Below are 23,762 nucleotides of genomic sequence, written 5' to 3' on the forward strand. Positions count from 1 at the left end.
GACCAACCAGGACGCACCACGTCGCTAGATACACAGCGAAACAGAGCACCGATACCGAGCAAAAAAGTGACAAGCTGTATTCTTGTTTGTTTTCGGATTCCATCTAGTATCTGCATAGAACAATTTTTCCATGAATTGGATGGATCAAAAAACATTTTGCTCAAAATATTGCTTATACAATGATTGAGCTTTATTTAAATTCTGGAAATATTTTGATTTGAATCAAAATTTTGAATATATTTCCTCGAGAAATTAACTATTACACACACATATATATATATATATATACAACTTGCGTTCAAATCTTCATAAAAAAAATTTAAAAATTTTATTTATATTTAATTATTTTTTATGACGAATAAGCTGAATAAGAACTTATTATATGATTCAACTTTATAATTAAAAAATAATATTCTATTTTAATCATTATGATCCAAATTCTTTCACCAATTATTGTTCGATTCAATATTGTTATAGTTAAATATCAATATTTTGTTTTCTTTTATTTTTTTTGGAAAAAAATATTTTTATTTTTTCTATTTTGTTGTATTTGACGAGTCAACGAGAATAATCCGTTAGTGATTGATGGCATCCGAAATTCCGAACTTTTTCTCTCAGCATCTCTCTCGCTTCTGCATTCATTCCAGAGGGAGAGTTCCAAAATTAAACGCAAACCCTACGCCGTACTTGAAAAACAGAGATGCGGCACGAAACAGCTGGCCCCAACGTCCCTATTATTCCCAATTTAAACGGCTCAAAGTCTCTCGAATCCCAAGCCTTTACTTTTCGAGTTCGAATCCCCTCTGCAGCCGACCGAATCGTCAGAGGTAAAGTTTAATGATCGCCGCGTATCGTCCTCTTCACTGATATAGGCTAGAGAAGCCATGGAATGAAGAGAGAGTGGAGTGAGTTATTCTCAATTATTATAGGGCAAAGATGGTGGCATTGAACAAGTTCTTATCCAAGAAGAGGTTGATTGGTTTGGGGTTAGGGCAGTTCGTCTCACTCCTGATCACCTCGACCGGATTTGCTTCCTCCGAGCTGTCTAGAAAAGGTGTGAGATTTCGATTGTGTTTGCTGGTTTATGAATTTTTTTTTTTTTTTAACTGGGGCGTCCTTTGGATATAGGAATCGATGCTCCGACATCGCAGTCATTCTTGAATTATGTGCTGCTGGCGGTGGTTTATGGGGGTTGGATGATCTACAAGAAGAGATCGCTTCAGGTATTGCTGTTCATGATTTTAATAGTTCGATGTTTTCTAGTGTTTACTGTGTAAGGATTGTGGCGTTTTATGTTGCTCGTTGGACATCAAGTTGGACCTACTATAGTATTTGTCATACCAATAGAAAGTAGCATCAAATAAAAGCCATGAGACAGAGAACTTATTTTTAGTTTGCTGTGTAGATGGTAGGAGTGTGTGTTGGTTGAGTTCAAGCGAGCTAGCCTTGAGTCTAAATAAATTATATTTTACTTTAAATGATCAAATTTGAGTATAACCAAAATTTTTATTTGGGATTCTATGGACCATTCTTGTTTTTTTTACATGCTTGTGAGTCACTATATCATTAAATACTTAATTTCAATCTTCAAGATGATAGGCACGCATAACATTAGGAGGAGAAACTCTCTCTCTCTCTCTCTCTATATATATATATATATATAGATAGATAGATAAAGTGAAAGAATTTCAAACAACCTATCTTAAGTCTAAGACTTAAAACATATAAAATTTTAGTTTTGAGTTGGTTAAATTTCAAGTAGTTATCAATTTGGTTTCAATTGTTGAATATATATCTGCCGTAGATGGTTTTTTGGGTTTTTTTGCTTACAAATTTACAAATTGCAATGCCATTTTAATGTTATTTCGGCCATTTCAATTGTTAAGACTAACTATGTTTACCAGACTCTCCTAGCTACAACATGATATCAAAGTCAAATCTTAATTTTTCTGGATGCTTGCTGAAAAATAGAGTTGAAATTTCATTTGAAATTGTAAGTTGGTATCACTGAAGACAAATTGTTGCCCCTCAATTATGCATATGTTGTCTTTACATCATTGTTTTTTAGTGTAATTGGTAAAAGTGAATCCAATTGGTTCTTATAAATAAATTACCACTAGTTGTGGAGCTTTTTTTTTCTATATGAATAAACTTTAGGAGATAATTGATATGTTAAAGTATAAAATAATTAACCCTCTTGCCATTTGGGATGTGCGTCTTTATTGTTTTACTTTGTGTTCTTGATTTTTAATTTTTGGATATAAAGTTATGAATATTTCTTCTTTTGGTAGTGCACTATAATAGTTAGTATACCCCCCACCCCTATTGTAGTTCTTTTCATTTATCATATTAGTATAAGCTTAATTTTTGCGAATTGATGTTCTGTGGTCCCTCACTTTGACGCCTTTACCTAGCGGGCTTGCTACTATGGATTATTGAAATTCTTCTTTGTTTTTATAATGCTTAATCTTGCAATTCTATGCTAACAAACATATATTTTGTCTTTATTTCAGACGAAATGGTATTTCTATTTGTTGCTAGGCTTTATTGATGTTGAGGCTAATTTCCTCGGTGAGTGCTTCTTCTCACGCGTAATGAATTTTTTTTTTTGCTTACTTTTTCAGGATTAAAGATTTTATGTATGAATTAAGAATAATAGCCATCTTGAATGAGTTGTTAATATTGAATCTTTTGATTGGGTGGATTTCCATCATTTATTATTATTTTTTAAAATTTCATGCTTGGTAGTTCTAATTTTTGACATCATGTACTGAATGTTTGTATTCTGAATTCATTGGCTCTCTAAATTAACCTTTTACAACCTTATCTTTTCATCAGGTTGCATAAGTTATTTTCTCCAGACTTTTACTTTGAATAGCTTTTCTTCTCAGAAAAATGCTTAACAATTATTTTTGTATGTAGTGGTGAAGGCTTACCAGTATACATCTTTAACAAGTGTCATGTTGTTGGACTGTTGGACAATTCCATCTGTTATATTTCTTACATGGATATTCTTGAAGACCAAATACAAAATCAAGAAATTTTCTGGTGTGGCCATTTGCATTGCTGGCCTTGCTTTAGTTGTGTTCTCTGATGTCCACGCTTCTGATAGGACAGGTAGAGTGGGTGGATATAAGGTTTAACGATGATAATTTATATTTTCACATTGTTTTATAAGTTCATATTTACCTTTGAGTCACGTTGGTCTGCTGCTATTTGTCGTCACCAAGTCTTGCTCTCAAGTTCACTGATATGATGAAGTAACTTCCTTGCTTTTTTGTTTGTATTTGATAAAGAAAAAGATGCATCTCATTCTTTATTCAATGCATACCAAAATCTGCTTAAATGTTTGTTCATTTTGTAAATCGTAGCACAACATAGTAGATTATTTTGTTCTTCAGGAGACTCTGATTAAGAAGTACAACACTACTCAGTAAGCAGCTAGCTATATGGTCTCTTCATAGAACATGTATAGTGGACATTCTACAAACATTAGAAAAGCATACATAGAAAAAAATGATAGGAAAAAATTGCAAGAATTCATAATGCCCATGATAAATCTATTTAGAAGCAAAAAAGATTCAAATCAAAAGCACGTTTGCATTATTTCCCACATTTTATATTTACATGCAAAAAAATTCCATTTTTTTCTTGATCAATAATTTCTATATAATCCTCATTGTTGATATTATTGTAATACGAGTAATGACTCTTTTCTTATGTTTTTTGCTGCAGCTGGAAGCAATCCTGTGAAAGGAGATTTGCTTGTTGTTTTTGGATCTATGCTTTATGCAGTTAGCAATGTTAGTGAGGTAATGTATTCTCGTTTCACTTGCTACCTTCATAGAATTCACTATGCTCATTACAAAGATATTTATGATTTAATGCCAAATGTTTGTGAAAGGACTTTTGCCTATCATATGGTAGTCTGTGTTTGGCGCAGTTAGCATCTTAGAAAACAATCTATTCTGATCTCACTTATAATGAAGAATGTAAAATTTCATTCTTATAATATGGATATTTAGGCTTTCAATTCTATGAATAGAGTAGTGAAGCATGTAAGTGAATATAAACAGAAGAAATGTAATTGTTTGAGGATAATGAGCTGTTTGGTAATCTGTTACATTAAGTAGTTCAAATTTCACAATATTTGCCATTATGTTAGCTGTTGGAATCTGGATGAGAATTTGAATAAATATATAGTGTAATTATTTTTGTGAATCTGAAGATTTCCTCAAGAATTTTGAATACTTAAATAAATCCTTTGATGAGTTACCAATTGCCTTGAATAGTTGGAGATGTTATGTTGTGTTCATTTTTAGTGAGACATGGGTTCATGATGCGTCTTAATTTTTTCTATACCTTCATCTTTATTTTTTTTTCAGGAGTTTCTAGTCAAGACTGGGGACCGAACTGAGCTGATGGCAATGCTTGGCATTTTTGGAGCTATTATTAGTGCTTGTCAAATGTATCCTGTGAAGCACATTACATATAATTAACCTCAAAACCATTTATGTGTATGCTTGAGCTTTTTCATAACGACAAATCCATAGTTGCATTAGAATACTAGTATGCAAGTTTTTTTTTTTGTATTTTGGTAATGAAAGAATTATATGAATTGACAGCAAAAGTTCATCTTGTATGGATGAAATGTATGTTTAACAGCTTTTCATCAGAATTGGTTTACAATATGGATGCCAAGTTTGATGCATATCATTATTCATTGATACTTCCAATCAAATGAAATACATCGCAATTTGTTTCTCGAGACTGTCATTTTCATTTGTCATGAGTAACATCATACAATTTAAGGGCCACCTTTGCATAAACATAATGCTAGAAGCCTCATGTGGAAGATTATGTTTATTCTTAGTTTTTGATCTCTTGTAGAGGTTTTTGCAAACTTTCTTTCAGTGCTTCCTTAATTAATTTATCAGAAGCATTCTTGAACGTAATGAGCTTAAATCAGTTCATTGGACACCTGGTGCGGTACGCTCCACTATTCCTTATTCATCTTTTAGATGGAAAATAAGACTTGCATTTTTGGCCTGCTTAATATGTTAAATTAATTTTACTGAATTATATGAATGAAAATATTCATTTTACCATTGCAAGAATGTTTGATTATGAGTTGCATTGGTAGTTTTATCTCAGTTTTGACTTGGATTTTAATATTTTTCAGACCGCTTGATACATTCTTTATAGCCACTTTGATTTTGCTTTTGAAACTTCGTAAGTTACTTCATCTTGTTAAATTTAATCAGTGATTATCAAGCATTCTGCTTAATTGACATAAAATTCAAGAACTGGCAAATCATTTAAATGAAAGTATTTTGTAAGTTATCAAACAACTAACCAGTACTATATAAAACATTGGAAAAGAATGAGCTCTAACCATTGATGCCTGCAATATGACACTAGTATATTTCAAAATCTTTATGTTTATAGTACCAGTCCCTTCTAACTATTAACATTTTGACTCAATAATCTTTTATGACATACACACAATTAAAAATAGGTAATTTATTGTGGAATTTTCTAGGGCCAATCAGGTGGTCTAACTTTTCTTTGAGGATGGTTTTCACAATCTAGAACTAAATAAGGTAATTTTTTTCATTTGATTTGAATGAAGATTGAATGTTTTGTTATTAATCTACTAAGATTGCTTAGAATCATTTGATTGATCCTTAACTTTTGATATAGAATATATTTTCTTAAAGAGAAAAACAAATATCTTTCTTTTATTTGTGGGGTTGGGACCTTCTCTTTTTTGGTGGACAACAAGTAAAGCTATAGGCTCAAGGATATTATTTATTGTTATTGTAAGAAGAAATGAGATACTGAGAAAGATTATCATTCTTTAAAAAGGAAGGAGCACAAGCAGATGACCACCATAAGAGGGCAAGCTAGTCAATGCTGGTGTTGTTGCATATTGTTCTGATTCATATATAAGTGTTGCTCTAGTAGTGACTGATGAAAATAGATGCAAAGCGCAGTTGATTTTTGTTTCAGCTTGTTCTTCCTATGTGTCCTAATTAGTACCAATAAGGATTTATTTATTTATTTTTCTTTATGAGCCCTGCTTTGGTGTCTATGTCTATCGAAAGCAATGCGACAGTTGAGATGATTGGTTCTAGGCTTCTAGCACTATGAAATTAAGGGTACATGATGGTATGATTATAACATTGTTTGCAAAAAAATCTGTGGAAGAATCTGATATTTTTGAATGCTCTTTGTGATGCATGATACATATTATTTGGAGATGTTTAAACACTTTAGGTTTTTAAAGGTTCTTTGGTTATGATGGAGAAAATAATTGATAGAATATATGTTGCAGACATGGAAGTTGCAACTTTGAGTAGTGTTGTTTTGATTCATCAACTTTACCGTGGAACCATGCTTTGAGGAAGTGGAAAAGGTTTAGCTCTTAATTGTATGAGATGTTATAGACCAAAAAGAAGGGACAGACTTAAGGGAGATTTTTAGATACTATCATAAGAATCGGTCATGTTTTGTAAAGTATGCCCCCATGACAAGATGTTTCATTGCAGCATTCTCAGTGATGAGATAATCAATTTGTAAAAACTAAAATTTAGTGGCAGGTTCACATTCAGTAGTAGTGGAGCCACTACTGTGTGCAACAATATGCTTTGGAGGTCTCTTGCATTTCTTTAGTTTGGATGCTCTCTCAGTTTTATGAGATTGTGTGGTATTTAGTCATTTGGAGTTTTAGGGACGCAAAGTTCTTGACTTGGAAATGAGTCACAATGGTTATTTAAATCTATGCTGCACCATTGAGTGAAGAGGAAATTTTGTTAGGATTTTAATTCTATATTTTTTTTGAATATACACAGACTTAAAATATGTAATTTAACTACATTCAAGTTATTGTATTCAATTAATGATAAGAGTTATATATTATGATTATCTATTATTTGATTGGTTGTAGTATTGGAGCAGCTTTAAATAAAATTTAAATGGTTTTGTTCTAGAAAGATGTGATAGGAGGATGGCTTGTAATTCTTGCTTCACTTCTATGGAAGTAGGCTCATTGAAGCCAACATAAGTTTTGGTGTTCTTTTGTTTTGCGCCTTCTTTTCTATGATGCTTGATTTCATTGGTGTTATTTTGTGGTTCATTGTATTCATTTCTTGGTTAACGCTTTCATAGAATTGCTAGGTCCCTTTTTCTAATTACTACTTGAGTTGATTTGGATTTGAACCTAAAGAAATTCATTTAAGATAATGGTTTCATTTAACATATAAGAAATATTATATATAGGGCCTTGATGAAGGATATTGTTGGACCGGTCACTGGACCGGTCGGAACAGAGGTTTTGCCTCCGTGGTCGCTATGCCCCCCTCTACAGCCGTTTCAAACTAAGCTTTGAATGTGTTTTGAGTGGAAAATTTCAAAGGGTTGTTTTGGGATTCCTTTTGAATTGTATGCTTTAAGGGGAAACCCCCCTCTACAGCCGTTTCAAACTAAGCTTTGAATGTGTTTTGAGTGGAAAATTTCAAAGGGTTGTTTTGGGATTCCTTTTGAATTGTATGCTTTAAGGGGAAATTTTGGGAGGGTTAGGGCATCGCTTGTTTTGCTGAACTTAGAGTTATCTTAGGTGTTTGGGCTCTAGCCGACGGCTAGAGATTTGGGAGAGCCAGATCCTCCTCTCCAATTGAGGATCCTATTATATCTTATTTTTCTTTGCATTGAAAACTTTTCAATAAAAGTTTTTTGTGAGTTTTCTTCCCAATTTATTGGTTTTGTCCGTTGATTTTGCAATAACAACATCTGTTTCCTATCAAATTAGTATCAAAGTATCAATTCGTGGTATATATGTCCGGGAGGAAAGTGGAAGCATTGGAAGGAGAAATGGGACAATTAAAAGTATATTTTATGTAGAAAATTTTTGAATTTAAAAATCAGTTTTTAGCTGTCCATGAGAAGATGGATGAGAAGTTTGCCATCGTGGAAGAAATGTTAAGGAAGCTGCTTGAGGCCTAACCCAAAACGACAATATCAGAGGCAAAGGGTGCTAACGGCGGTCAAGGGAGTGGTTGAAACCCTAATCCACTAAGGAGAGGGAAAATCAAGAGGTGGAGATTTTGGAGGGGAAAGATGGAATGCCTCCCCTAGAACCTATTTCTCGGGAGGAGTTGAGTAGTAAGTATGAAAGGATGAGCATTAATTTTGCAAGACGATGGGCTGATTTTGAGCGTAGGGGTGTGGATGGGGATAGAAGGAGAGATGATTTTGAAGCGGGGTTTGGGTACGAGTGCAGAAAGGATGATCGAGACACATGTGGAGGACCACCCCTTCGTGGAATGGGAAGTTATGGAGAATTCAAGGGAAACGGAGGTGATCCGAGAGTGAGGAAGTTAAAGATGCCCATTAATGTGAAACAAACAACGGAATTGCAGGATCTTATTAAGAAATTTATTTCCGCAATGAAATTATAACATTAATGATTCACTAAGTTAGGATTTACAGTTTTCGTAGTTATGGACTTGATTCTAGCATGCGGTTACACGTTAGATTAACAGAGCGATTCGAAATAATGGCAAGAAGATAGTAAACAAATATGCGATTAACAATAATCCACCACTTAACAATTAGAACTTTCACCTTAGAGTTTCCTTCTCGATCATTCTTTGGAAGTAGGTTTAGCGGAGTACAAAAGTTAGCAAGCCTAGTGATGCCACTGCAAGACAGAGGATGCCAGAGGTTCTGATCAACGGAGAGTTGGCCGGAGTTGGAGAGACGGGTGGTCGTCTTGCGATCTTCCACGATTCTGTAGGTTGATGCTCTTCGATGACGTCCGCCAAAGTATAGAGAATACGCTCCACGTATTCTTCGACGGTGCCTAGTTCCCGCGGCTGTAGGAAGGCTTGGGAGGAAGTAGGTGGCATCTAAGAACCTTCCGGAACGTGTGATCAGCAACCTAGAACGTCCGGGCAGCGTTGAAGTCCTTCCAAATGGCGGGACAACAAGAAAACATGTGCAGACTTCCCTGGACAGCGAACCAAAACCTCAGACAGCTGGTACGAAAGTTTGGACAGCACGCTTGACCTTACGAACCTTGGCAGCAGCTCTAGGGGTGATCGGATCTCAGGACAGTGCATAAAATCTGTCTAGAAAAATTATGGACAGTAGTTTGGCATGAAGAACTGCTGCGTTCCAGCTTTCTGGATGCAAAAATTGAAAGAGTATAGCAGGAAAATTTGGGAATAACAATGAGAAATAGTCTTGAGATTAATTTACTTGCATAGGTGGCAAGATTAATTAAATCCCAAATCAATTTGGGGAGAGAGAGAATAAAAATCTGAAATTAATTTCAGATTAAGTGGAATTGGCGGGAAGAATTTGAATTTAAAATTCAAATTCTAATTGAGGGAATTAACTTAGATGAGAGGGAATTGTGTGAGGTAATTAGGGAGGTTTAATGAGGGGGGCTATTAATGAAATTGGAGAGAGAAAGCTCATGGAGAGGGGCCGGCCATAGAGAGAGAGGGGAGATGGGAATGGGGGTAGATGGGCGGTGGCCGGCGGCTTGGGCGGCCCAAGGAGGCCGGGCGGCAAGGGGAATTTTGTGGAGGGGAAAATTAAGGCCAAGAAAAATAAGAGAAAGACTTGGAAAAATCAAGGAAGCTACGCACCTCAAGTATCTCCTCCTCAAGAACTCACAAAGAGATCTTGGGAATCTTGGAACTCACAAAGAGATCATTCTCCTCTCATTAGCTCACTAAGAGATCAAACAAGTAGAATAAAATTTCATTAACAATTCATCATTCAAAAATAATACAAAGACTAGGCCTTCTTATATAGGTCTCCAAAGCACAAAAGGTAAAAGACACAAATATCCTCAGCTACAACATGACACAAATCCCTCATAGGGGTATAAATGGAAAACTGAAAAATAAATAAAAGAAATGCACTAAAACACATAAATAAAAACTATGAATCGTAGCCCTCGATCTACGATCCTGCCGATGTCGAAATGTACGGTGGATGTCCTCATCACCCATCTTTGATAGAGAAGATGTACATTGGTGGATCTACAAGGTGGAGAAATACTTCGCCATCAACGAACTGACATAGGAGATGCTGATGGCATCTGGCCTATGTTTTGAGAGGAAGGCATTGGCTTGGTATTAATGGAGAGACATGACCATATGGAGCTAGAGGGAGTTCAATGACTATTTGTTGGAACGGTTTCAAACTAGCAGGGGAGGGGACTTCTATGAGCAATTTTTCTTCCTGATGCGGGAAGGCTTAGTGGTAGAGTACCGTGAGAGGTTTGAGTACCTTGCTAGCCGAGTGAATTAGCTTTCTGAGACTATGCTATAGGGGAACTTCATGAAGGGGCTCGAAGTAGAGATCCGGGTGACAGTTAAAGTGACAAGGCCTCGTGACTTGGGAGAGACTATGTAGTTGATATAGTTGGTAGAGGAATAAAAAAACCTAGAGAGGGGTGCCAGAGGCAGCTGTTCAAGATTCGTACATGATGACTACCACTTTCTTAACACCAAAGGGGTCAACAATTGGGTAGCGGCTGCGGTGGCGGGGACAGCGAGAAACTTCAAAGGAGAAGCCTGTAGAGGGGGGGGGGGAGCGCTGGGGAAATTTCATGAAGCTCACTAAGGAGCTGCAAGAGAAGAGGACTAAGGGACTGTGTTTCAAATGTGATGAGAGATATACACCAGGGCATAAGTGTAAGAACCAAACTCTTCAGGTTCTCACCGTCTACAATGATGAGGAAGCTGAGGAGGGAAGTGGGAGTTAGGCAGTGGTAGATGAGAAGGAAGAGTTGCATATAAACATGGCAGAAGTCTCCTTAAACTCAGTAGTGGGATTCACTCCAAATCACACAATGAAAGTGAAAGGAGAAATAGTAGATAGGGAGGTGGTAGTATTGATAGATAGTGGGGGGACCCACAATTTCATCTCCAACTAGGTTGTAAACTAGTTGGGGTTGAAATTGGTGGGCACAAGGTGTTATGGAGTGATGATGGGCACTGGGAAGGTGGAGACGGGTAGAGGAGTATGTAGGGGTTGGTTCTAACCATACAAAGGGTCCATATGAGAGAAGACTTCCTCCCATTGGAGTTGGGGATTGATGTTATCTTGGGGATGAAATTGCTACAAACCTTGAGGGAGACCAAGATTAATTAGGGAGCATTGACGATGAAATTGGTGGAGGGAAGAAGGGTGATGATTAGAGGTGATGCGGAGTTATCCAAAGCCATGGTGTCACTCAAAACTATATTGAGGACCATACAAGAGGAGGGAGGAGGATTTCTAATAGAATCCAGAGCTTATATGGGATCAGATTGGAAGAGGTGGGGGGCATACTCCTTCAGTACAACACTTATACAACTATTCAGTGAGGTCATCCAGCCACCTCAAGGATTGCCACCACCAAGGGAGCAGGAGTGCGCCGTCACTTTGAGGGAGGGAGTGTCATCGATTAGTGTTCGGTCATACCGCTTTCCTCAAATTCAAAAGGATGAGATTGAGAAGTTGATCATAGATATTTTAGAGGCAGAAATCATCAAACTAAGTGTGAGCCATTTTTCTTGCACATTTTTAGTGGTTAAAAAGATGGATGGGAGCTGGAGATTTTGTGTTGACTACCGGGTCTTAAACAAAGAGACTATGCATGACAAGTTTCCCATTCTGGTTATAGATGAGCTGTGCGAAGCAATGATGTTTACAAAGCTGGGCCTGAAGTCTGGTTACCATTAGATCAGGATACAAGAGGATATTCCAAAGACCGCATTCAGGACTCATAAGGGATACTATGAGTTTCTGGTAATTCCTTTTGGCCTTAAATTTCAGTCCATCATGAACAAGGTATTTCGACCATATCTCAGGAGGTTCGTATTTTTTTGCTCTGATGACATCTTGGTGTACAACAGATTAGATGAGAAGCATTTGGAGCACTTGAGGGTGGTCTTAGGAGTGTTACAGTAGCACCAGCTAAGGGGCAATCTAAAGAAGTGTTATTTTGTACAGGCTAGTGTGGAATACTTGGGGTACGTGGTATCTCAAGAGGGGGTGGCCATTGATCAAACCAAGATTGAGGCAATGTTGAAGTGGCCTCTATCTAGAATCTAAGGAAGCTAAGAGGTTTCCTAGGATTGACGGGATATTATAGGAGATTTATAAGAGGATAGTACTATAGCCAGGGGTGGAGCCATGATTTTTTTTTTGGGGCACAAATTAAAAAATAAAAAAATTCAACCTTTTTCAATCGGGTTTAGGACCAACACTGACAATTTTAAATTATTTTTTAAATTGTCATTAGAAAAATATATAATATATGATTAGAAACTTTCCAATCTTTTAAAAAATTTTAGATGACTCTAAATTATTAAAACAACGACACTCTGCTAATCAGAAGTATATTCAAACAACTCAATAAGTTAAATAAATAATAAATATTTAGTTTGTATTAACATTAGTAAATAATATTTTTTTTTCTAATGAAATTTATAGTTAATGAAAGAAAAATTAATTAATAAGCAGTGAAAGGTGAAAGACGAAGCAATTATAAAAGATATTACTTAGAGACTAATCTTGAAACCATCACATAAACAATTTCTAATTATTTTAAAAACTTATTTGGATAAAAATTATATTTTATATTTGCATGATAAAAATTTAATGGAGTCCGAGGAAATCGAGGAAATAAAATGCTATAATTTTTTGGCTTCTTACTTTGTATTATAAAAAATCTATTTTACTTTACTGCTTTTTTTCATTCAGATTATCAGATCTGAGGTGGGGTCATGGAGAGATAGGCTGAGAGAGAGAAAGAGAGAGGTCAAAATATGTGCCTGAATGAAGCACGAAACTCTTCACGACTGGTAGCCGCCTTTGACAATAGCGTCCATATCTTCAGCATGTTTCTCCATAATAATTTCTCATCAGAGGCCAGACATGAGGAAGGATTTGTTTTTTAGATAAAAATTCAAAATTTACATGAAGCCATCTCCTTCTTGTCGTGTGCGTGAAACGGTGAAAAACAAAGCGCGGAATGACAAAAGGAAAAAATAAAAAAATTAGGCGGTAAACCAAAATAGAAAAGAGGCTGATTTGATTCGGTAATTAAGGATTATCATAATTAATCTTAATTAGGTGGTAGTTGAGCAGCCAGTGGGGGCCCGTGTCCCTAGGCCCCTCATGCTAAATCCGCCCCTGACCATAGCCTTTTAATTGACAGAGCAGCTGAAGAATGATAGTTTCTTGTGGGGAGAGGCGGCTACCCAAACCTTTGAGAGATTAAAGAAGGCCATGACCATGGTACTGGTTTTGGCCCTACCAGATTTCATCCAGATTTTTGTGGTAGAGATTGACACGTCGTGGTGTGGATTGGGGGCAGTGCTCATGCAAAACCACATGCCCATAGCTTACTTCAATCAGGTGGTGACAGCCAAAGCAAGGCTGAAGTTTGTCGATGAGAGGGAGTTGATGACAATAGTGTTGGCCATTCAGAAGTGACGACCTTACTTATCGGGTTGACATTTCATCATTAGGATAGATCAGAGAAGCTTGAAGTACCTTCTAGGTAGAGGATGGTTACTAAGGAACATCAAAGGTGGCTTTCAAAGCTATTGGGCTATGGTTTTGAAATATAACACAGGCCAGGGTTGGAGAACAAGGCGGTAGATGCCTTGTCCAGATGTGTGGGAGAGCTCTAGGAGTTAGCTATGTCGATGCCACTGATGCTGGATTGTGGGGCTATTAAAGTGGAGAGTGTGCAGGATGAGGAGCTGAGGATGATAATAATTGATCTATTGAATGATGAGAATAGCCACCATGGCTATGCCTTAGAGGGTGAGAGATCGTTGTACCAAGGGAGGTTTGTGTTGCCTTAGACGTCAGTCCATATTTCACATATGCTGCAGGAGTTTCATGGGAGCGCAGTGGGGAGTCATTTTGGTGAGCAGAAGACATACAGGAGATTGGAGGCAAAGTTGTATTGGAAAAGGATGCATAAAGATGTGAAAGAGATAGTGGCAAGATGTGAGATATGCCACCGAAACAAGTACATGACCATGACTCTGTGGGGGTTACTTCAACGCCTTGCTATACCAGATAGGGTGTGGGAGGAAGTCACCATGGAATTTATAGATGGGTTACTCGATCTGAGGGGCTTACAATGATTTTGGTGGTAGTTGACAAGGTTAGTAAGTATTCCCACTTTATTCCCCTACGATATCCCTACACGACAGTGATAGTTGTGGCAGCATTCATCTGGGAGGTGGTCAGACTGCATGGGATACCAGAGTCTATAGTGTTTGATTGTGATAAGGTGTTCCTCAATTACTTTTGGAGGGAGTTGTTTAGACTGCAGTGAACAATGTTGAAGTGGAGGATCGCTTTCTACCCTCAGACAGATGGGCAGACGGATGTGGTTAATGAGAGCTTAGAGACTTACCTATGATATTTCGCTTCAGATACACCTCGGATGTGGGCCAACTGTTGACGAATATTTTTGCATCGACTCGACCCCGATCGAGCCCGACTAGGCTCGATCGCGCTCGATCAACTTAATTGATCATCGTCGAGGTGAAATTAATATGAATTAAGCCTCAATTTAATTAAATTAAATCAAATTTAATTTAATTTAAATCCAATCAATTCAAATTGATCCCCGTCGAGCGTCGCCGAGCCCAATTCGACACAATTCGGCGCCGTTTCGAGTTCAATTTCATGAAATTAAATTGATTGAACCCAATCGGACCCAAACCGACCCATATTGGTTCGGGTCGAGTCCAATTCGGACTGAATTTCAGCCCTAATTTGTCAATTTGGTCTAAATTTGATTCTCAAATCAGAAATTGAGATCAATAGCTCAAATTTCATCTTGAATTCTGCCCTAAATCCTTCGGTTCACGCACGAGAGGCCGGATTGGTTCACTTGGGCGGCATTTTTTGGATGGACGTGCTCCTCTAAGGGCACGAAAGGAGAAAGGGGGAGCATTCGCCCCCCCCCCCCCCCCCCCCCCCGTTTTGTTCCGTCCCGAACCAGAGAAGGGAGAGCACGGAAGAGAGGGAGAGGGGATTCCGCCCCCTTTTGCATCCGTCCCCAGGCGCGGAAGGAGGAGAGGTCGGAGGGAGCTCTTCCATCCATCCCGATCAAAATCGAGAGAAAGAGGGAGTCTTGCGGCCTCATGCGTGCGTCTTAGCCAAGAGGGAGTGCCGGCCAACTGCTATCTTCCCTTTCTTTGGACTGAAAAGGGTTCTCTCTTGCTGCCATTGTTTTCTCCTTTCAATTGGAGAGCAAAAATTCCCTCTTGCTGCTGTTGGTAAGCTTCTCCTCCAAAATCTAGGGCAAAGGCATGCTGAAATCAGCCCTTGCTGCAGCCAAGAGAGGGTAGGAAGCCTCTACTTCCCTTCAAACCATCTCCGACAACCTCAAAACAGTTCAAACTGCTGTTTGGAGTATTTGGGCAGCAAACGACAACCTCTGGAAGCTCTCAAACAGTGAAATTCTCTGTTTGGAACGTTGAGACAGCAGTCTTCCTCCTTGGGAAAACCTAGGAAAGCAACTTAGAGCCTTCAAAGGACCTTGGACAGCAACCTAGGAGCTTGGTCAGCAGCTTGGACATCAATTTGGAGCGCTAGGACAACCCGGGTGAGGTAAAATCCCAAAACTTAGTGAAACCTAGGGTCCCCCAAGGTCAATTGTTGTGTGGTTGACGTCCCCAAGTCCTAGGTCCCTTAGAAACTTAAATTTATGCTTCCCCGAAATCCTATGATCGCTGTCCTCTTTGTAAAATTGGGAAAATCCGGTGATTTTTGCCAAGTTGCTCTCATGTGAGAACCAAAAGGAAATGGCGATGCGCGTAGGGTTGTTGGATTGGTATCCAACGCTCTCAAATGCATGTAATAACATTCATGTTGTGCCCAATCCGTCGCCTACAATCATGCCCTAGGGTAGAGGTCATCATTTGATCTCAAAATCAATGATAATGCATAGGTTTGGATTGTAATTAGTTGCATGCACATCTCATTTAAATACATTGTCATGACAAAATTGACATCCAAATTTAGGAGAGTTTGTATGCATTGAAATTGATAATCTCTAGAGTTTTGTTTAATGCATGAATTAAATCTAATTGGTTTGGGCTTTCTAGTCGTTGTGAGATATAGACTTTCAAGGGTCTATGTAGTAAACCTCACTACATTAATGATCAATTAGATTTATGTTTTGCATCACATGAAACTTAGAATGTGGAGTGACAATCTTGAATTTATTGTTTGTTGAAGCAATCTAAGTATGTGAAAACGTTCATAAACTTGAAACCCATCCAAATGGTACGCACCCTTCTTTCAAGTACAAGTCATGGCAAAAGTGACTGACGAGTTGCAAGAAGTGTGCGTATGTGGAAGTTTGTGAACTCTAGAAAGCTTTTTGTGAATGTTTGAATGTGGATTTAATCAACCATTGAAAATCAAATCATTGTGGTCTCCCATAGACTTTTCAAAGTCTATGTTGTAGATCCCACAAAATGTATTGTTGATTAAGTTCATGTACAACATTGTGCAAAATTAAATACTTGATTGCTTTCAATTATCAAATTCCCTAATTTGGAGAGTCATCTACACATGATGCATACACTCCTAGGTTCTTCTTAGATGATACCAAATTGATCTTACTTTTCCTAGAAATCATAAGGATAGATCTCATCTATCCAAGTTTCTAAGTCATGACAACATTGATTTGGAAACCTCTCCAAAGCCTTAGGAAATCAATTCTTCCCTCTCCTAATTGAGTCCAAAACACTCATGGGGAAATGAGGGAATTTCCTCTCTCATGCATGCCCCCTTTCAAACTTGATGCTTAGAACTTCCTCAAAGTTTTAAGCTCTATGTTGCATGAGTTTCAACAAATATAAAGAGCTTGCTCCAAGCCTTCTTTTCCCTTCATGTGAAGTATCTTGGAGCCCCTCTAAGGCTCTAAATTATTCCATCACATGAATCTTCAAGGGATTTAGGACCAAATCCTAAGTCCAATCCTTTCTTTGTTAAGACATGAAATTAACAAATGAATCATCCTTTCAAATGTACAATCCATGGAGCGTTCTTGAAGCTTCAAGTGTTAGAGTACATGAATCATTATAGCTTGGAACTAAATTCTAAGCTATCCATCCTTTTGTTGGAACATAAAACCAACAAACCATCTTCTTCCTTTAACCTCAAAGTTGTAGGAAGTTTATCAAATCATTTATTTGTTAGAACACAAACCAATGAATAATCCTTTAGACATAGGATTGAAATCCTAGTCTTCCTCTTTTGCTTAGCCACTAATTAAGCAAATGAATACCCCTCCTTGGACACCAAATGTCCAAGGAACCCCTTTCAACATGCAATCTCTAAATGTTGCTTGTTGCTTCTCTCTTTTACAACTTAAGAGTTGTAGAAAGTCCTCTCATCCTCGTAAGCCCAAATCTAGGAGAATGGTCATTCCCCCTTTGAACACCAAATGTTCAAGGGCACTCATGAATGTGGAACCTTTAAGTTGCACATTATTTCCTCTTTCTACCAAAACAAAAGTGTAGAAAATCTCTTCATTCACTTAGCCTAAATCAAGTGAATGTGTATCATTTCCTTTGAACACCGAATGCTCAAAGAAATTCCTCTAACTTGCAACTTATAAGTTGCACATGATTTCCCCCTTTCTACAACCCAAAAGTTGTAGGAAAACTATCTCATTCTCCTAAAATTCAAAATTAGGAGAATGCACACATCTCTTTTGAGCACCAAATTTTCAAAGGATTTCTATGATTTGCAACCTCTAAGTTGCATTTCCCTTTCTCTTTCCTACAAGTCAAGATTGTAGGAGAGCTTCCAAATCCATCTTTATGCTCTCAAACCCAAGTTGGGAGAATGAATTCCCCTCTTTGAACTCCAAATGTTTAAAGAGGTTTTAGAAGCTTGCAACCCAAAGTTGCATCTTCTCTTCTCCTTTCTACAACTCAAAAGTTGTATGAAAGTTTTGAGTGAACCAATCTTATTCCAAATCACCTATTTGTTGAATCAAAATCAACAAGTAATCCAATCCAAAGTCATTTATTTGTTGAATCAAATTCAACAAATAATCCCATAGCAAGCAAAGGAGAAATTCTTATCTTTCTTCCATTATGCTAACCAAATTTGGTGAATGAGTTCCTCTCTTTGGATAGTGTAGGCCAAATCTACACATCATCTTCTCATGTTTGCTTAATCCAAACTTAGCAAACTAATTACCCATCATTGAACATAAGAGTTCAATGATAATCTCTCTTGGTTTGTAACCCCAAAGTTACAAATATTTCTCACTTATTGACCTAAATTCAATAAGTGACTCACATTTGTTTACTTAATCCAAATTAAGCAAATGAAATCCAACTCATTGAATACAAAAAATTCAAGGAGATGCTCTTTTGATTCGTAGCCTCAAAGCTACTAATCTCCCTCACTTTTATAGGTTCCAAAGGCCTTAGAAAATGTCATACATTAGCCTAAAAGCTATAGGTCCTTTCTCCTCCAACTCCAAAGTTGTAGGAGATCTCTCCTCTCTTTAACTCCAAAAGCTAGAGAGAGTTCTCCAACATTTAGCCCAAAAACTAAATATTGGATTCCTTCTTTCTCCTCTTAGCTCCAAAAGCTAAGGAGAATTCTTCTGCATGTAGCCCAAAAGTTACATGTTGGACGCCTTTCTTAGACCCAAAATCTAAGTAATCTCTTTCATTTAACCAAATTGAGTGACTTTTCTTATGACATTTAAAGTGCTAAACCCATAGATGTCCTTTAGGAGTTGTCCTTTCTGTTGAAGTTTATCCTACTCTATTGGATGGATTTCACCAAGTCCTAAGTGAAACCCCTTAGGCATGTCTATCTTACCCTATTAGATAGACAATTCTCTTATCCAAACACTAAGATAACTCCAAAACACCTAAAAAATTTATTTATGTTCCTTTTGATACAATAATCAATCATCTACCCCAAAAGGTGGGATGCATACATCATTGTATCTTAGGATTCATAAGTGACAGGCTTGCCCAAAAGCTAGCAGTGGTTACTTTATGGGTTCTTCATAACCATCCTAAATATGAAACACTTAAAAATCAAATAAAATTTTGAAGTCACAAACAACTTAAAGTTAAATCATCCTTGGATAAAGATTAAACATCTTCACTCCAAAATAAAATCAAACACTCTTAGTGTGACATGCTACACAAGCTTCACACACTTAGGTGCACAGCCCCTTAGGCATACTAGGATTAGGATTTTTCTTTTCTGCGCATGTGTTTGATGTTGTGGTGTGATTGCCCTTGAATTGACTACGTTGTGGGTACTTAGCCTTAAGTGGATAGTGTAAAAATATACTTGTTCTTTTTGCAGGTGGCCATATCTAAAAGGGGGGCGGTCATAAATAATAAACTGCTTGCATAACAGGTGTTGCTTAACCCCCCCTCAAAGATGTGGTCAACAGGGTAGAAGCATGTGTTTGACACTCTAAGTGCTAAACAAAATTTTGAATGTAATGCTTTATATATAAACTGCCTCTAATCCATTGCATGTTTGAGTCTTTTTTTTCAAACATTATTTGATAGAATTGTAATTGTATCAAACTTGTGGGAGTTTGGAGCAAAAGAATAAAGTGGACTAGAAGGATGTACATGTCAAAGGTGAAGCCCAATGTTCATTCAGAAGTCAAGAGCCTGAAGAACCCCCCATAAGTAGAGTCTGTAATTTTGACTGGGTTGTATAATGGCAGGCAACTCAGCTTCCAAACCTGTTTGTAATAACTCAGACTCTATTTACATTCCCTGCACTTTATTAAATAAAAGCATGATTTGATTGTTTTCATGGTTGTGCAATAGAAATGCATCTTTTTCTTAGGTTTCTTTCTTTGCTTTTGCTTGGGTGTGGCTTGGACTTTTGATACGGTAGGCTCTTAGGACAAAAATAAGATTTCTACCTATTAAAATGTAATCAATCTAAAAATTGATTTAGGCTCCACGATTTTCTAACAAATAAGAAAGTCTTGCATGGCTCCCTTCAAGGGGCCAAATTTTCAAAATTAAAACAATCATGCATAGCCCAAAGCATGTTGCATATAGAAAGCCCTCACTTAAGGATTAGATAACAAAAAAGTCTTTTTCTTTATGAGTCAGCATATGCATACCTACATGCATAGGCATCTTGGCCTCAAAGCTAAGTTATAAGCCCTACCTTCTAAATAAAAACAACCATCCACTCTACATTTGTATTGAGACCAAGACACATGGTTTTAAAAGAGACTAGGAAGGTTTAGCTGGTAGTCCCTTCCAGGCGGGACAGTAAATCCAGAGGTCGGGCAGGTTATGCCTCTTGTGAGGTGTAGTTTGTAAGCCCCTTTGCACTTGTTAGATTTAGGTTCGAGGCACTACCTATCAGTAGTCCTCACCTTAGTTCTAGGGTCTTAGGCATGTGTTGATTCTAAATCACCCTATAAGCCTTCACCTGTCGGGCAATTCCTCCAACATGTGTTGTTGGAATGTAAGCCCCAACTTTCTAATTAAAAATATCAACTTAAACCAAATTTAGATTAAAAAATGTAAAGCCCAACATAGAATATTTTGAGCACCTCTGAGTTTCCATCATAATCAAGTGCTCCTACTTCACATCCTTTGGCTCTTATTCCAAAATCTAATTCCTAATTGATCACCTCTTCCTTGAAATTCCTAAAGGGCCAAAACCTTTAAACAAGACTTTCTTGGATTTCAAACAATCAAAACTTTAGCCAATGCTTAAATGAATTCGAAAACAAGAAAACCAATAGTTTAATTAAAAGTTTTTCCAAGCTAAAACTTGGGATGTAATTAACCATAGGGGCTTGCCCCTATGGGATGTATGTACCCCAAAAATAAATAAACCTTCGACCAAACATCGAGTGGGGGAATCTCTGTTAATAATTGTAAATTTTATAGTTGAGTCCATAAGGAAATGATATTTTTACCCTTCAGGGTAATATATCATGTTCTTATGCCGTACTCGATTATAAAGTATGCAATCCGTTTGAGGATACAAAACTTCTCCAACACCAAGTGGCTATCACGGATAGAGTACTAGTACAATACTTCATATCACTCGACGTTCTAGATGATTCCCTTTAAAGTGTTGTATGGAAGGGATCCATCTCACCAGGTGCATTTTGGGCAGAATAGCACACCGGTTTCTTCTATGGAATAATGATGCAACGTAAGTTTCTAAATATTTGATAGAGAACACTTATGAAAATAATTAGAAAATTTCTTCTTTTCAGTAAAGCAGAAACATTCAAAAGATAGAAACAAGTTCTAGAAAATAGCTTATAAAATCCATAAATATAAAGAAACAACAACAAGGCTACCCTCAGAACAACTGACAAGTGGTCACCTCACATGCAAAGCTCGAAATATAAATGATAGGTGCTCAAAGGATGAATCTAACCTGGAACCCACCATTGATATGATTCGGCACAATTCCACACTCCTCCAGTAAATAACAACCAAAATGTGGCAGCAAACAAATGGGTCAGGAACTGTGGATAGAGAATAAGAGGTAGAAGATCAAGATGAAGTAATAGAGGGGAAGGGGAAAGGAGGCTAGCTCGCAAGCTAAAAAACCCACAGGTTTGTATGCAAATTCTTTACCAAAAACTGCCTCTAACTGCAGGAAAACAACCACTATATATATGGGGGAAAAGGTAAAAAGCATTTAATACAAGGTAATTAAAGCTCCACCCAAATAGCCATTAGAATTCCCTTAAAAACCGCAGCAAATAGGGACCAAAGGGATAACAACTATGGGTAAAACAAAGCATTAATACAGTAGTTAATGGGCACAAAAACCGAAGGGACAGTAGCTAGGGGGAAAACGAGGCATTAATACAACAGCTATTGGGCACAAAAATCGAAGGGACATCTGCCCAAATTGAAGGGATAACATTCAAAGGGAAAAAACTGAGGAAAACAAGGCCCACGAGGGGATAAACCAGCAAGCCACCAAGGAAAAAGCAAAAGAAACAAAGTGAAGGATAGGGAGAGACATTCCTAAGAGCACCAACCTAGCAAGATCATTGGTTGACTTCCATCATAGGATAACTAAAAAAACAATATAGTCCAAAACATAGAAAAATTAAAAAAAAAAAACTTAAAATGATAATCCTTGATTGCATCAAATAATACTTAAGAGGAGTGGGATAGGGTGTTGGAGGAATTGAAAAGTCATATTCTGAGGGCTTAGCAGGTCATGAAGAAGCAGTCATATGGACATAGGAAGGACATCTAATTTGAGGGGGAGAGAGGGTATTCTTAAATCTTCGTCCTTATAGACAGAGGATTGTAGCTAACAAGAGGAATGAAAAGCTGACACCAAGGTACTTTGGTCCTTAAGAGATATTAGAGCTATTGGGGAGCATGCAGCTAGTTCAGAGTTACCGACGATCCTAATGGAGGATCTAGAGGTGGTGTTAGAATCACTAGAGTTGAAATGGGTGTGACAGAGAAGAGGGATCAATGAAGTGCTGATCAAATGGAAGCACTTACCTGTACGAGAGGGTGAAACATAAGTTTTCATCCTTCCACCTTGAGGATAAGGTGGGTTTTTGGGAGGGAGGTATTGTTGGACCGGTCATTGGATCGGCCAATCCACACATGACCGACCCAAATATATTGAAGGCGGAAAAGAGGTTCCACGCCCGTTGTTGCCGCCGCGCCCCCCTCTACATCTGTTTCAAATTAAGCTTTTAATGTGTTTTGAGAGGGAAATTTCGAAGGGAGGCCTGTTTTGTGATTTTCTTTTGATTGTATGCTTTAAAAGGGAAAATTCAGGAGGGTTAGGGCATCGCTTGCTTTGTTGAAATTAGATTTATCACATGGTGTTTGGGCTCTAGCTAGTGGCTAGAGATTTGGGAGTATCAGATCCTCCTCTCCAATTGATGATCCTATTGTATCTTGCTTTTCTTTGCATTTCATTTCAATAAAAGTTGTTTTGTGAGCATCCTTCTTCCCAATTTCTTGATTTTGTATGCTGATTTTTCAATAAAGTGCATCTATTTCCTATTAGATATCCTAGGGCTTGGTGTTCATAATGCAAAAAAATAATGCCATGACTGAAACTAAAATAATAAGATTAAGAATATGCGATTTAAAGACCATCGATTAACCAATCACTTGCTCTCTTTGGTTTCAAACAAAAATTATGGAGAATTTGCCCTAAATGACTGTTGAAATAGAAATTTGCCAAAAAAAAAAAAATCTTGAAACCACTATTCTATTAGCATTCAAATTTCATCAAGAAATCCAGTTGAAGATGTTTTAACCAAAACAATCATACTGGAGAAACCAATATTGAATTATGTAGATGAAAGAAAACATGTTAAGTTCATCAAATAAGGAAATCCAGACCTCTCACATTAGTACTAGGAGAAAATTTCCACCAAAAAGAAATAGTTACATTTGCACCACACTCAAAGAATTTAACATCCAACTAGAACTAAAACTTGGGAGGAAGAGGAAATTTTATTAAGCACTCAATTGACAAATTACATGCCTCATATTTGTATTTAAGTAATCTAGCTGGTAATATTGGATAAAAAAATCGTTGAAATCTCGACCAGAAGTTTTGTGGATGGGCACAGACAGCTGCCATGAATAATAAGTGTACATGGATAAGCATGGGACAGCAATAAAATGAGAAACACATGGACAGGCGCTGGTCAAATAACAATGAACAGAAGGTCG

General features: G+C 37.4%; 1 protein-coding gene across 2 annotated transcripts in view; it reads left to right on the forward strand.

Annotated features, from left to right (window-relative positions):
• The first annotated feature begins 583 nt into the window (after positions 1-583).
• LOC110093848 (solute carrier family 35 member F1) overlaps positions 584-23,762 on the forward strand; it is a 30,235-nt gene continuing 7,056 nt past the window's right edge. For both annotated transcript variants that reach the window (XM_020818864.2, XM_028695180.1), the window contains exons 1-8: positions 584-827; positions 930-1,054; positions 1,129-1,223; positions 2,514-2,571; positions 2,923-3,117; positions 3,736-3,812; positions 4,386-4,468; positions 4,938-4,989. In XM_020818864.2, the coding sequence (XP_020674523.2) occupies positions 586-827; positions 930-1,054; positions 1,129-1,223; positions 2,514-2,571; positions 2,923-3,117; positions 3,736-3,812; positions 4,386-4,468; positions 4,938-4,989 (927 nt within the window). In that variant the 5' untranslated portion in view covers positions 584-585. The remainder of the gene's footprint in view (positions 828-929; positions 1,055-1,128; positions 1,224-2,513; positions 2,572-2,922; positions 3,118-3,735; positions 3,813-4,385; positions 4,469-4,937; positions 4,990-23,762) is intronic.

This window comes from Dendrobium catenatum, unplaced genomic scaffold (assembly GCF_001605985.2).
Source record: "Dendrobium catenatum unplaced genomic scaffold, ASM160598v2 fragScaff_scaffold_621, whole genome shotgun sequence".
Taxonomy (NCBI): Eukaryota; Viridiplantae; Streptophyta; class Magnoliopsida; order Asparagales; family Orchidaceae; genus Dendrobium; species Dendrobium catenatum.